Below are 16445 nucleotides of genomic sequence, written 5' to 3'. Positions count from 1 at the left end.
CACAGACGCACACAGTATCCAGTCAAGATATCAAACTTAAGATCCCAGCATAGAAACATGCTTGCCGTTGTCAGGAAGATGCAAGATGTTGCGTTGATACTGGGCTCCAACAAAGGGCAACTCCAGCGCATCCAGAACACAGCCGCACGTCTCATTCTCAACCTCCCTCGCCACAAACAAACCTCCACCCACCTCAGATCCCTACACTGGCTGCCCATCACCAAAAGGATAATTTTCAAAATCCTTGTCCACGCTCACAAAGCCCTCCACGACACCAGACTGGACTACCTCAATGAACGAATCATTTTCCACAAACCAACTCGACAGCTCCGCTCCGCCGACCTCGCCCTTGCTCCAGTCCCCCGCATCCAATGAACCACCTCTGGCGGCAGTTCCTCATCCCACCTCGCCTTCAAAACCTGGAACTCCCTCCCCACCAACCAACGCAAGACCCAGGCCCTCCTAACCTCCTGAAAGCACCTTAAAACATGGCTTTTCTAGCAGTAACCCCCACCCAGCACCTTGAGACCCTACCGGGTGAGTAGTGCGCTTAAGAAATTTGTTTGATTGATTGATTGGTTGATTGAAAGAAGAGTCTGTGAATTAATCCAAAACAGCTGTCAGCAGGGAGAGGATGTGCAAATGTAAATTTGTGACTTTTAAACACAACACAACATATCAAAGTTAGTGCCATTGCTACTCTTGATGCGTTAGTGGCTCACAGACATCATGCAAGGTGTTTCACTTTCTACTGAGCTTTCTGTTGTGCTTCACATTCTTTGTTTGAATCAGTGTTGGCACTCCTAAAGAAAAAAAGAAGAAACAAATACACCATTTTTTTTAGATAAATCGACACTGTGGCTGCTTTGCATTTTTAACCCTGAAGTGGTTTCGTGGTTTCCCTAGCAAACTTTTGCTGGTAGATTTCACAACGTTTGCCATGGGATTTTACAATAACAGGAAGAAAACAAGCAATGTAACCATGTGGCAATATTTGCAACAGAAAATTAGCTCCATTTTCATTACATCATTTTTTTACCTATACTTCCTCCCAGGCAAAGATTTGTACTAACTGTCCCTGTGTGGAAGGGCAGTTCTGTGCACCTATGGTGATAGACCTGTTAGTATGGTTCCATCTAAATTTCTCTGCCTTCAGAACTCCTGTTTTTGTTGACTTTGTTATTTTGCTGGCCCTAGGACTGCACTCTTTACCACTGCTAACCAGTGCTGAAGTGCTTCTGCTCTCTGCTTAAAACATAGTAACATTGGCTTAAACCCAATTGGCATATTTAATTTCCTTATAAGTCCCTAGTAAAGTGCAGTACATGTGGCATATAACTTAAATACTGCTAGTGGTCCTGCAGCACTGATTGTGCCATCCACTTAATTTGCCCTTTAAACATGTCCCAAGCCTACTATTCCAGAGCTTGTGTGGGTCTGCCACGTTGACCTGGAAAAATATTTTTTTTCTCAGGCCAAAACTTCCTTTTAAATACATATGTCACCCCTGGGATAGACCTTGGACAGCCCAGAGGGCAGGGTACAATGTATTTAAAAAGTAGAACATGTACTTTTACGTTTTACATGTCCTGGTAGTGACAAACTCTTAAATGTGTTTTTCAATACTGCAAGGTCTATCTCTCTCCCATGGGACAACACTGGGGTTGTCATATTACCTTCCTTAAGTGTAATTTCTAAATGGGAAGAGAAAACTGGTTCATGGTTGGTGTCTCTGGAATCCCAATTAAAAATCCTAACTCATGGTCAGGTTGGATTTTAAACTACCATTCTGAAAATGCCACTTTTAGAAATTTGGCATTTTCTTACCTTAGCTATTTGGTGCCTGCAGGATGTCTCTGGTGACATGATTGGGTGTAAGTGGCAGTTGGGCTTTGTGTATTGGGAGCTTAGGGGTCAATGAATGGGCTGTCACTGGCAGAATGGGAGGGAGGAGCTGGGCCCAACCCCACTTTCGTTCGAATAGGCTGTGTCCTGTTTCCACACAAAGGGCTGCCTACCCCCTGTGGTTAGAATGGAGCCAGGGGCAGGAAGGCAGAGCGACTGTTCTCTTCAAAGGCATGCCTCTAAAAGCCTCTCCCCACTTTAAAGGCACAACTGTACATAAAATAAAATCTCAGGCACCACCACTTCAATACACTTCTGGCCCTGTGGATACTCTGCTAGGAAGAAAGACTGCAGTGCTGCTACAAGGATTGCCAGTATGCTGGACTACTGCCCTGCTGCCCTGTTGCCTGCTGCCCTCTTCCCTGGGTGAGAGTGACTCCAAGGGCTTGTCTTCCCTGCCAAGCAGTTCCACTCCAGCCCTGGTTCCTTGAAAGTGGGCCTAAGGTGCATTACCAGCCTCTATAGATCCACCTGAACCAACAAATCTCCTCTGCTGCATGGCACAACCCCGAGCAGAACTGATGTATCTCTGCCGCTGTGTGGATTGGACACATCGTAGACTTGCATCACTGCTGCAGCCCGCCTTTACAACAATGGCTGCATGACGCATCCTCGGCGTAGGCCCTTGCATGTCTAATTGATGGCAGCCTTGACGACGATGCCAGACTCGGCATCACAACCTTGCAACTCTTTGGAACCAATGCATCGCCCCAACTGTGTGCTGAATCCTCAATGCAGGACTTTGCGTTGCAAGCCCTCCCCTGGCTTTCAAAGAGCTGAATTAACTTCTAGTGGTCCAAAAATGAAATCCTGTGACACAAGTTCAAAGCACTCTAGGTGGGGTCACAAAATACCTACAGAAGATCAACCCTTTTACACCCTGGCCATAAAACTAAGTAGAAAATACCAGTCGTACATCTAACCTGATCAATATTGACCTTTGAACCTGCAGAGACGCATTTGACTGCTTTTCCATGGGCAACACATATGAAGCGCTAGCTCTGTATTACGCATGCAAAATATATATTTGGCAAAAAGCATAAAGGGGGTCATTCTGACCCTGGCGGTCATTGACCGCCAGGGTCAACGACCGCGAGAGCACCGCCAACAGGCTGGCGGTGCTCTCAAGGGCATTCTGACCGCGGCGGTTTGGCCGCGGTCAGAAAGGGAAAACCGGCGGTCTCCCGCCGGTTTTCCGCTGCCCTAAGGAATCCTGCCATGGGGATTCCGACACCCCATACCGCCATCCTGTTCCTGGCGGTTCGGCCGCCAGGAACAGGATGGCGGTATGGGGTGTCGTGGGGCCCCTGGGGGCCCCTGCAGTGCCCATGCCAATGGCATGGGCACTGCAGGGGCCCCCGTAAGAGGGCCCCACAAAGAATTTCAGTGTCTGCTTAGCAGACACTGAAATTCGCGACGGGTGCAACTGCACCCGTCGCACCCTTCCCACTCCGCCGGCTCCATTCGGAGCCGGCTTCCTCGTGGGAAGGGGTTTCCCGCTGGGCTGGTGGGCAGCCTTCTGGCGGTCGCCCGCCAGCCCAGCGGGAAACACAGAATCACCGCAGCGGTCTTCGGACCGCGGAGCGGTGTTCTGGAGGGGGACCCGCCAGAGTTAGAATGACCCCCAAAATGTATAACTGAACTAAATAGGATTTTTTTAGTCTGGGTCTCACCTGTATAATGTACAAGGTGTAACAAAATATGCTAGATTGTTCTTTTGTGTGTATGTGTGTGTGTGTGTGTGTGTGTGGAAGAAAGAGAGAGCGAGAGAAAGAGAGAGTTTAAGCTAAGTGAATAATTACATCATCCATTAAATGTTGACAATCTGTGTGAGATGCTGGCAGCTAAGAGCAAGGAGTGAAGAAAGAATGAGCTGAGAGAGAGAGCAGTGCTGAGAACAGGGAGTGAAGAAAGAATAAGCTGAGAAAGAGAGGCAGTAAAGAGTGAATCTACTCTTAAGCCTAGAAGGAGATGAGGACTGTTTCTCCAAAGAGAACCTTCAAGCAACTAGTAGAGATGGGTACACCAACCCTAACCGGGCCCTTTCTCATGCTAGTAGAGGAAAAGGTGACAGATGTCTGGAATCCTGGCCTGGGTGTAGATGACCTCTTATTATTGGCTAAAGGTGGGCCATCAGTAAACTTGGTTAAAGTGACATTACTGAAAGGTATAACCACTATTCACAATAGGTGCTGACTACTAATTTGGCAGGTAGGACAGAACGAATGGGAGAATAGATGATATTAAGAGATAACTTAGCTAGCATACCTGGCAATTCCCAAGTACTTTAGCAAGGGTATACTAGAGGGTGCAGTGACGTTCTGTTACAAAAACAGAGCTTGAAAAGTACCTGTTTTTTCTCTGCAGAGAACTGGGCACTCCTATGCCCTTTGGCTTTGTGAAGAAAATAGTACTTGATCGGTCATTACGGTAGAGCACGGGAAAGGAAGCCCCTAGTACAGGTATATTTAATCAGATTAATACTCAAATCGAATAAAACCAAGGGCATGACACCCATCCATCGAAAACATATTTGAGTGGTTTTCAACAGTGCCTAGAACATCGTACTACTGGATTACTTAGAGTAAAACATAGCATTCTCAACCTCTGGTATTTCTTTAGGTTTGTACAGCATGGAGGCTAACAGATAGATTCTTACAGTGTTAACACCAGGTTAGCATGGAGGCTAACAGATTGATTCTTACAGTGTTAACATCAAGTTAGCATGAAGGCTTACAAATAGATTTATACGATGTTATCATCAGGAACTTGAAGGGATTTGATTTGAAGCCCAACAGACCCAGATGCTTAGATGCAAGTTATACCAGTTAATTTCTTTCATACAATAAGCAGAATGTGTTACTATTAGTGGTTACTGGAATGGACATCAGACTATTGAGCTAACTGACACCAAAAGTGTTTGTAGGCCTGAACATTAACCAGTGTTTGAAAAGTACAGTAACGGATGACATTTGTACTGATGAAGACATGTTCCAGTACAAATTCATAAATAAAGGATGGAGTCCAGGCATATAAACATCGAAAATATGTGAATTATCTGTTGCATATATACAGTATTTACTTGGCACAAGTTCCACATTTCTGCAATGCATGGCACATCTGGAAGGGCTTTGGTCGTATTTTAAGTGAAACAATGACAGCCCGTCTTTTGTGGTATTTTAGTTGGGTGATAGCACCATGAATCTGAAACAAGCATTTGCAATGCAACAGGTCTCGCGTTTGCTCGCGTTAGAGCTATTAGCGTTGTAAACACCTTATCGGACTTTTTTTGCCAAATAAACCGATAATGAAAAGTAAAACAGTTTCACTTATGCAAGCTGGTGGTCACCAGGAGTATGAAGGAGACACATAAAAGGAAAGAGAAGTTCGCTTGCAGTGAAACTTTTCAGCAAAAGAAAATTAACCATGTTACCGGAAAAAGTGCAATTATCCATGTAATCAGCAAAAGTGCAATTATCCATGTAAGAGGGTCGATGTCATGCAAAGCGCTTGACTTGTGCCCAGCGACATCCGCTGCGCAGGAAATGAAAAGTTAAAGTAGTCCAGAAACCAGCTGAAAACACGGAGCCTTGTATGTGTTCAGTAGTTTACCGGTGTGCTCAACGCGGGCTAAACACCGGAAAAGGCATGACGTATGCATGCCTTTCACAAATGGAATCAATCGATTTTTAAAAGGCAAGCCCACAAACTAATGAAAGTGATGTTGTAACATGGGCGTGGTTAGAAGCCCACATAGAAATTACAACATGGCCCAGAGCGCTTGAACGCGCTACACCCTAAAAAGGGTTAAGGCATTGCATTCTAGTCATGAGCATAAAGGGCATTCTTGATGACCCTGCTGCGGATGGAACTGGCCCAGCCAAGGAATGTATATCACTAGTTTGGGTCTGAGTTCGTCTGTATTCCTCTGATGCACCTTGTATCCTGCATTAATTTCAATAGATGCCGTTACCCAAGGAATTACCTTTGTGTGTCTGTAGTTAGCTCAAGTACACCCCTTCTGAATCCCTTATCCAGGGCACTATTCGAGGGATAACCATTGTGTGGCTAGGAACATCTTATGTCAGAAATTACCGCATCCTTCCACAATGAATAGCAGACTGTGCCAGCTTGCACTACATCCCAGATTGAAGCATATAATTTCTCTGTCTCATCACTCTCTTTAGCTGTCTGCTTTTCTACACTTGATCTACATATAATAGGTTTGGGCTGCACAGACATCAGTGTTGCACCAGAGTGGGTAGGAATGATGTCCCCCCTATATAAAATGCATTGTCTGGTTGACAGTTAGATGCAAGGACCTACAGTAGGTTGTGAAATTGTCTGTGTCTGGTAACGCACAGGAGATCAGCATACTTGAAGTACAGGCACATGTCTCCCTGAAACTTTGAGGTGTTCATCTGGAGCAACCTCTGCTTCACCTCTTACACACTATAAGGCCAGGCAAGAAACAAAATCTATGATTAACACACATTTGTACAGTGATACTCACTACTACAGCTACTTACTGGTAATCTTTATTGCTACAAGTCCAGGTCTTCCCCCAAAATATTCCTTACAATGTGATTTATTCTCAGTCTCACAGGAATGTATGATGGAACAACGAATGCTGGAACCACGCATACCTGAACAACGCGGTCGGAACAACGACTGTGTTGTTACCACAAATGCCTTTACCATGCATGCCTTTACAATGATTTTTCGTTGTAGAAGCATGCCTAGTAAAGACATATGTGGGAACGGCATGTGTGGTTCTAGCATGCGTCCCCCACCACTTGCCCTAAGGCCCAGAAGTACGCCACCCCTAATACTAAAACTATCCCAACCCCCCACCCCTAAAACAAAACTACCCCGGATACCTCCCACCCACCCTGAGCCCTACATCCTTCCCCGACCTTCCCCCCGGCCCTAAAAACAACCGACCCCCACACCTAAAAACAAAACTACCCCGATCCCCCTATCACCCACACCCCAAAACCAAACTAGTCTGATCCCCCACCCCACCCCTAAAAACAAAAGTACTCCGATCCCCCACCCCCAAAAAACAAATTACCCTGACCCCCCCACAAACTTAATTACCTGACCCCCCCACCCCACCCCTAAAAACCTAACTACCCGATCCCTCACCCCCAAAAACTAAACTACCCTGATCTCCCACCCCCAAAAACAAAACTACCCTGACCTCTGACCCAGAAAACAAAAACTACTGTGATTCACCCGCCCCCAAAAACCAAAATACCCCACCCCCAAAAGCCTAACTACCTTAACCCCCACCCCCAAAAACCAAACCACCACACCCCCACCCCACAAACCTAACTACCCTGATCCCCCCACCCCAACCCCCAAAAACCAAACTACCCTGATCCCTCACTCCCAAAAACCAAACTACCCGGATCCGCCACCCCCAAAAACCAAACTAACCCGATCTGCCACCCCCAAAAACCAAACTACCCTACCCCCATCCCCAAAAATCTAACAACCCGATCCCCTACTCCTAAAATCCTCACTACCCTGATCCCCTGCCTCCAAAAACCAAACTTCCACGCCCCACCCCCAAAAACAAAAGTACCCTGACCCCCCCAAAACAAACTAACCTGACCCCCGCCCCTAAAAACAGAATGGAACCGATCTCCCGTCCCTAAAATCCAGAAAAAACTGAAATACTCTGATCCCCCACCCCTAAAAAAACAAACTAACCGACCTCCCCATCCCCACCCCAAGCCTTTAATCCACCCCTACTAAAAACTACCCCCAATCCTGTCCCAGCCCCACTTAGCTGACCGCATCCTCTCCCGATGCACCCTCCCTTTTTCTCTGCCTTAACCACGTCTGTGCGTTGTTCAGCACATGCTTGGGTAAGGCAGAGAAAAAGGGAGTTGTTGTTAACGCAAACGTGGTTCCGCTTGCTTTAACACATAATTGTTGTTCCGGAGTCGTTGTTCTGGACATTTCCCGTCCCACCCAGACTAAAATAATTCTCCACAGAAGTGCCATAAATGGGGAAAAACGTAATTGTGAGTAATGACGATTACCAGTAAGTAACCAGGTCATTACATGCTTGTCTCTCTTCCTCGAGAAAGTCCTTACAATGTGAGCCAATACCCAAGTAAAGGCAGATTGATTATTTGAAATGAAGAAACAATATAGCCAAAACACACATAAAATACAACAGCTGTGTAATTTAGTTTAGAGAATTCAATATTTTCACCACTGAGGTCACTGTGTTTATAGAGTGTCAGAAATTGGGTTACTGGTTGACCTGGCTGAGCCCTGGTCAGGCAGCAACCACAATCCTAGTCAGGAGTAGGCACAAGCAAACCTCAAATTACCTGCACTGACCCCCCCCATTAGCTTGGCACAGAGCAGTCAGGTTTAGAGACAATTTGTAAATTATTTGTGCAACACTTCAAATGGTAAAAAAGTTAAAATACAATTTTACTGGGTCAAAGTCAAAAGAAGAGATAGGCTGGCGGTGGCTTGCACTGAATTTGGGTGAGAGCGGAGTTGTCTTGGGGCAAACAGAACTGTTTGCGGTTGGAAAGAGGCCAAAAGCTTGATATATGAGCCAGTGAGGCACACTAAGGCACCACGTGGGGGTCAGGAATCCACTGCAGCTGGGTCCAGGAGCTGGTTGGGGTGCCTTTTATGCCTCTGGGGCTCAGATCTGGAGGCAGGATCAGAGTAGCCCTTTGAGTCACTCTGGAGTCCTGATTTCAAGATAAAGTTGCAAGTTTAATTCTTCTTCCCCAGACAAGAGGGCAGCAGGCAGAAGGTGAGCACAGCAGGGAAGCAGCTCCTTTAGAGCAGGCGTCCAGCAGAGTGGCAATCCTTGTAGAAGAACAGCAGTCCTTCTTCCTGTCAGAGTATCCACAGGTTCAGAAGTATGCTGAAGAGTTGGTGCCGGAGGTCCAGTATTTATACCAAGTTGTGCCTTTGAAGTGGGAGAGAAGCTTCTAGAGTTTTCCCTTGAAATCCCCAGGTATACTGCGTTCCCTGCGCTTGCTCCAGACTAAATACAGGAGGCATCCAGCACTTTGTGAGGAGGAAGAACACAGTCGATTATGGGTACATGGGGCTGTGCCCAGCTCCCATCCCATCCTGCCAGTAATTGCACATCCAGGTATATCTAAACTCCCTATTGTGTGTTGCTGTTTTGAAGGAATACACAAAGCTCAACTGTCAGCTACACCCAGTAATGTAACCAGAGACAGGCTACAAAAGCTAAATGGCCATAGCAAAAAAATGCCAACTTTCAATAAGTAACATTTTCAGAATTGCAGTTTAAAATCCAACTTCACCATAAGTTAGGATTTTAAATTAAGATTCCAGAGACATCAAGCATGAAATTACACTTATAAAATGTAACAAGGCAACTCCAATGTTATCCTATGTGAGAGATGGGCCTTGCAGCAGTGAAAAATGAACTTAAGAGTTCTCCACTACCAGGACTGTAAAACTTAAAAGTATATGACCTACTTTTTAAAAAAAAAATTACACCCTGCCGTCTGGGCTGTCCAGGGCCTAAACTAGGGTGACATATGTATTAAAAAGGATGTTTAGGACCTGGCACAAAGTTTATTTTGCCAGGTCGAAATGGCAGTTTAAAACTGCACACAGAGGCTTTACAATGGCAGGTTTGAGATATGTTTAAAAAGCTACTTAAGTGAGTGACAAAATCAGTGCTTCAGGCCCACTAATAGCATTTAATTTACAGGCCCTGGGTACCTATAGCACCACTTTATTAGGGGCTTAGAAGTAAATGAAATTTGCCATTTGGGTCTAAACCCAATGTTACTATGTTTAGAGGGAAAAGCACAGGCATTTAGCCCTGGTGAGCAGTGATAAAGTGCACAGAGTCCGAAGGCCAGCGTAAATGAGGTAATTAAAAATGGAGGAGAAAGGCAAATATTTGGGGGAAGGCCACCCCACGGCTAACAGGTCTAACACATAGCATTAAACATCCTAAACAGAAGACAACATATTAATCCCAAAGCCTGCTGTTAAACCTATACCCAATTGCATTTGGTAATGTGAAACTAATGTATGTGGCGACTTCCATATAGCCACTGAACAAATAGCTTTGATGTAGTTCCCTTTTAAAATATGCCTATGATGTATCCATACACCTAGTTGTCTGTCCTTCAACCTGATTAGGAAGAATAGACCTGAAAGCTTAAAGAATTTCAGAATGTAGATGTTAGCCGTCTAGATACTGTTGACAAAGAAGGGTGCGTGCCCTTGTTCGATAGACCAAAGGTAACAAAAAGTGAGTTTGACTTGTGGAAGAGCGCTGACTTATCCCAGTAAATAGATAGAACTCTGTGTACATCCAAAGACTGTGAAGTCATTTCTTTAGAAGAGATGCGGCCTGGATAGAAAACAGGAAGGACAATGTCCTCCCAACAATGAAGTATAGAATTAATTTTGGTAAGAAGAAGGGAACTTGGACGGAGGGCCACTTTGTCCAAAAAGAAACGTAAAAAAGAAAAAACTGAAAGCAAGGCTCCAATTTATCAATCTTTCTGTCTTGAGCAAATAGGAACCAGAAAAACTGTTTTTGTTAAAATCCACGCTCTTCATAGGCTCAATGGTGGACCCTGCAGAACTCTGAATACCAGAGGTAAATCCAAAGAGGGGACGGGGGAGTGACTAGAAAGTCTTTCAAGGAAAAAACTCCTCAAGAAGTAAGAGGAGCTATTAAGGCTATACTCTTCCATCGGAAAGCTTGAATTACTACTCATTGACTGTGTGCAGTACAAACTGCCAACAACTGAGAGGTAAGAGGAGCTACTGAGTCTAGTCTTCCCCCTGAAAGCTTGAATTACCACTCATTGAGCGCATGTAGTAGAAACTACCAATCGTACCAAGAAGTTATTCCTCAAAAAATGCTGTATGTGAACTGGATCACAAGAGGTGGGAGAGAAGGCACCAAATCTCAAAATTGCGCCAGTGACAGGAGTAAACCTTGCAGGTTGATGGCTATCTAGCAAGTTGAATAGACTTAGACCTAGACACAGATGTCTGAGAGAATCCCTGAGCCGGCTGGAAGGATGAGATGGGATGGATGTGTTGGGAACTGCCAACAAGGGCGGACTGATAACTGGAGAAACCATGGCCTCCTCTGCCACCGAAGAAACTACTAGTAGCACCCTGATGTGATCCTACTGAATCTTCTTCAACACCCCGGAATGAGAAGAAAAGGAGGCAAGCACTACAGAAGTCCCAGGGGGCAAGGAACTGAAAGGGTGTCTATTGCCCTAGCTGTCATGCACGGTACCAGGGAGCACAATTTCGACAACAGGCTGTTGGATATGATAGCAAAGAGGTCCAGCCAGGGCTGTCTGAACCGCTGAATGATCTCCTGAAATATGTAATAGGAGAGACACTAAGAGATAGAAGATGGGAATTTCTGACTCAGGAGATCAGAAAGCCCAGCTTGGCTCGGATGAATTGGATCTTGCAGGTAGGCATCCAACATGTGGAGAGATGCTAAATAATCCCCCATTTGAGCAAGGGGAAGATGGACTGCAAGTTCACCATTTTGGCAGAGTGATGTAGCAGAAATTGATTCAGTCCATTTAAGTCCAATTCTGAATGAAAGTCCCTCAAAGGTTTTGGTATGAGGAACAGAATTGAATATAGTCTGGGAAATGCTTGGCTGATGAACTGGGAAAACAGGTGCCTTCTCCTGTTTGTCGAAACTTGGTTACGAGGGCGTCTATATATTTAATGAATACAGTAGCCTTTTGAGATTACCTACAGAGCCCAAGCATCCACGACAGTCTCCTGCCACTTGTGTTGAAAAAGGAGAAGACGTCGCCGCACTGGTAGCCCAGCATAGTCATTGAGTGGTGGAAGCTGTTTGGAACTGGGATCTCTCAGGAAGTAGGGTCCCCCAGATGCGACCCCAACTCCGAAAGGGCCAGGAGTGCTCTCAAGCAGAACCTGGCAGAAAAGTCCTTTTATAGCCAAATTCTCTTTCCCAGGGAAATGAGTGTACAGGTGCCATAAGGTTCTTGTTTTTGACTGAATTTCTCATCATGTCCTCAACCATCGAAACACAATCTCATGAAAACTGATTTCTGTGCTGTGTCTGCCTTCCAGCTGCACATCCACAAATGGCGCCCTGCCACTATTGAAGTACCTGAGGCTAAGGCTGATGCTCATAAAGTACCGAAGGAGATGTCCAAGAGAAATTGGACCTGTTGTTCTATGAGACTCAGAAGGGCCTTGAAGTCCAGTCCTTCATTCTCCTGCTCTGATAAAGAATTCAAATCTCTGAGGAGAGACTGCACTGTACAAGCTGTGTGGGTATAAGCATCAGGGGCATGCCATAATGTCCCCACTATACCTGGGCAAACAAGAATAAAATACAAAAAGTATGGTATATTTTGGGGGAGAGTCCTGTACATAAAGTTACAACAGTGAATACATGAATTAGTCAGTGGTATTGTTGGAAATAATTTTAAGGAAACCATTTATTATAATAATCAAGATTGCACAATAAACTGTTATTCAGTGTACTGGCACCTGAGATATGAAAAAAACATATTAACATTCAAAACCATGTAATACACATAAACAACAGCAACACAAACAACATGCTAGTCTTCTGGCTAAAACAAGAATACGTGTGTCAAACAGTGTTCTACTGCAGTCTTCCAATTCAATAAATAAACGTAATGTGGCTGTAATCCTTATTTCAAGACCAGTCCACATAGGAGGTAGTTCATGGGGAAAACATACAAAGAGGACACTCCTATCCATTATTTTTCATTGTGAGTCCCAAATCATGACTGAATATCTTCTTTGAGTTAGATAACTCTTTAAAAAAAGGTGTTGACATGTTTTGGCCCCTGTCAAGCACAGGCCTCCATATATATATATATATATATATAAATATATATATACATACATACATATATACATTTATATACTTGTACATATGTATATGCATATATATATATATATATATATATATATATATATACGTCAAACAAAAGGTCAGAGTTAAAATCTCAGCAGCGCACTCAGCTGCTGGTGCCGGTGACAGAGGAGACCAACCTCAAATTAATTATGTATCCAAAATAATTATTCACTGCACTCCAAATAATCCAGTTATTTGGTTTATTGTTCAAACAATCAGCAACCACCAACACGTTTCAACTCCACTTGAGTGTTCTCGGTCAGTGAATCCTATTACTCTTGCCGTTAAATAGTAAAATTCTATCCTCCCCATATTGATGCATTCTGGGTATAATAATTTTACCAAACATAACCAAAAGGGAAAACAAACAACACATAAAAATTTGAATAAAACGGGCAATATAACAAATATGCAATCCTTTCAAATGGATCAATTATCTCTAGATATTCAATTATTATATGGGCTAGTAATTTAGAATCAAATTGATTAAATTATAACCATATCTCTTGAGGACTATAAATATTGAAACTATGTACAAACTTAAAGAGAGGGAGAAAGAACATTTTATGAAACCAGATTATAAAATGACAATGTAATACTTCACATGCCATTATTTGCAATTCCTTCCCCATATTGGCCAAGTGCCTCGTACCATTCAATACTTAAATTCATGTGAGAAACAAATTTAATAAACAATAGCTCTGCTCTTATAACAGCAGTATTGGCTAAGTGCCCAACAAAATGCTCGTTGTAAATAATGTGATAAATGCATCTCAGATATAGAATAAAAAGTAGTTGTTTACAATAACAATGCTTCCAAAGTTATGAAGACTATTCACTTTTCAATACCAATTTCTAACAATACAGACGGATTGTTCACAATTAATCAAGCCTATGTTCACATATATATTTTTTTACATTTTCTTCTAGATCATGTAGTTTATCCCCTTGTTAAATGTAAAAACAGTTCCTCATCCATATTCAATCTGTAAGGTGTCTTGGTGTGGAGTTGAATAATATATTTACTCTCAAGTTGTCGTACTTGTAATATCCTATTACCACCCAGTTCATTTTTACAACAAGCATTTTGAGATATGATTATAATTTAATCAATTTGATTCCAAATTACTAGCCCATACAATAATTGAATATCTAGAGATAATTGATTTATCTGAAAGAATTGAATATTTTTTATATTGCCCGTTTTATTCAAATTTTTATGTGTGGTTTGTTCTCCTTTTTGGTTATGTTTGGTAAAACTATTAGATCCAGAATGCATCAATATGGGGAGGATAGAATTTTACTATTTAAGGGCAAGAGTAACAGGACTCACTGACCGTGAACAAGACTCAAGTGGAGTTGAAACGTGTTGGTGGTTGCTGATTTTTTTTAACAATAAACGCTATAATTGGATTCTTTGGAGTGCGGTGAATAATTATTTTTGGATATATATATATATATATATATATATATATACACACACACAATTGACTGTAATTACAATCACGATTCTTAAGACTATAGCACCATATAACTTAAAAAAAAAAAACCAGGTCCAGAAAAATCCCAGAACGGGCAGAGCCAAAGAAAAAATCAAAATCCAGAGTTCGAAAGAAAACCAACAAGAATATAAAAAGTCTGAGTTGTGTGGGCATTTGCCAGATAGCAAAGTTTGAAGCAGCATAAACACAACTATTGACGTTTTTATCAATAGGGTCAAGGGAGGCAAAGCATCTTGCTTGTGGAAAGTACCCTGAGAAGAAAGGCCAGCCATAAGGTTATCCTCTTTAACTACTGTACAGAACTCATTATGCCTTATAGCCCCATGGAAAGGAAGAACTTTCTGCCCCTACACCGCTACTGCAAAAAAAAAAAAAATCCTCCACCTCCTCTGAAGAAAGTTGTGGGGGAAACTTTAGGTTGATCCACAAATACTGTAGAATCACTGTGAGATCTGTGTCCTGCACAAAATATACTCTGTGACCGTCATCCTCAGGTTCACCAGCAGGATCAAGAGGTATCTTGCACTCTAGGAACCTTAGGCGGAGGGGCAGGGAAGGACTGGGAGGAACCTCTGATAAAGGTCCTGCCACCTCTGAATCCACTGCTGTCTCCACTGTTGGCTGTAAATTACATCTCTTAGCAAAGGGACAAAAAAATCAACTGATCAAAAGTCCCTGAGTCGGCCGTCCTACATTTGAATATGAAAGTTGTGAGTAAAACCTCACATGAGGTGCCATCTTGAAGCAGGCACCTCAACCAAGACAAAAGTAAGTAGTCAGGTTTATGGAGAACAAGATATATAGTTCCAATTCCTCCATGCACTTAGCATGAAGCAACTATCCTCATTAGAAACTGATCACTGAGTGAGTCTTCACCAGGCCTTCTGTAGCGGTAGACAAATGCTCCATCTGCTAAAGCAAGACATTGAATGACCGTACCTAAAATGGATATAAGAAACTGCTAATGCAAGACTCAATGTAAGAAATAAACTGACACTGAGCACAAACCCAACAATATAAGATACAGAACAAAAAGTAAATTTTACTTTGGTTGCTGGGAACAGCACTCTGACTTCAACAGAAGAAAAGAATAGGATGGTAGCTCATTGTTCCTCCCATTTATGGCAATGCTTGGAAAGTAGCAGCCATATTGGGAGAATTATTTTAGATCGGCTGGGAAATAACTTCTCTTAAACAGAGATGTGCACGCGTTGTAAGGACTGTCTCAAGAAGAGGGATGAAGAGGTAATGGCTTATTAAACTGCAAGGCCAAACCAGTGGCAGAATGTACACCATATAGATATGCGTAACATAAGGCGCTGCCACAGGGAAACCTTTCACTCTACGTTCTGTTCGACAGCTCTTGTGCTTTTTGAGAAGAGAGAGGGAGATGGAGTGAGATGGCAGGACAAAGTGCATAACGCCCTTTGTTGTATTTTCCTATTTCCTGTTTACATGCCTATGAATGTCTCTTCATCCTTTTGAGCTTTCTCTCTTAAACAAAACAATTGTTAGTGTCAGGCCTGTGTCTGGCAAACGTTCATCTATGTCCTAAAAATGCATTCTGCAATACAATGTTTTGAAGGCAGGCATGATATGATGACGTGGACTCGGGGCAAGAAGCCAGGTATACAGAAACCGAAATAGATCCAGATAGATAATAGGGGGTTTCTTGTCTTCACTAAACACTGTATGAAAAGACTTTGTTTGAGAAGAGCTCAACTTTTTTTCTCTTGGAAAGGAATGAAAATATGAGCTGCTGTGGATGAATGAAATCGGAGCTACGTAAAAGCTTGAGTGTAACACAGAGATATATTAATTAATATGTGCATTGACAGCAGATGCTGATATTTGCCACCTGTCAGAGGCATTCATGAACCGCAATAACAATCTTATGAAAGTTGTATTACTCACGTTGTTTGAGAATATCAAAGGAGGCTCTCAGTGTGCTGAAAGAAAAGAGAGATTTGTTTATTAACAGCAAATTTTACAAATTTTACAAAACCTCAAAGGAACAACAGCATATAATGAAATCTAGCCATATCCTTCAATCTCAGGCCTGCCAACCTTTCAATAATGAGTTCTATGAC

General features: G+C 43.0%; 1 protein-coding gene across 2 annotated transcripts in view; it reads right to left on the bottom strand.

The window, feature by feature from the left end:
• PSTPIP1 (proline-serine-threonine phosphatase interacting protein 1) overlaps positions 1–16445 on the bottom strand; it is a 484932-nt gene that overhangs the window by 244504 nt on the left and 223983 nt on the right. For both annotated transcript variants that reach the window (XM_069222343.1, XM_069222342.1), the window contains exon 4: positions 16270–16304. In XM_069222343.1, coding sequence (XP_069078444.1) covers positions 16270–16304 — 35 coding nt within the window. The remainder of the gene's footprint in view (positions 1–16269; positions 16305–16445) is intronic.

Source organism: Pleurodeles waltl, chromosome 3_1 (assembly GCF_031143425.1).
Source record: "Pleurodeles waltl isolate 20211129_DDA chromosome 3_1, aPleWal1.hap1.20221129, whole genome shotgun sequence".
Classification (NCBI taxonomy): Eukaryota; Metazoa; Chordata; class Amphibia; order Caudata; family Salamandridae; genus Pleurodeles; species Pleurodeles waltl.
Note: the sequence above shows the minus strand (reverse complement) of the source record. Positions and strands in the feature narration are given on the sequence as shown.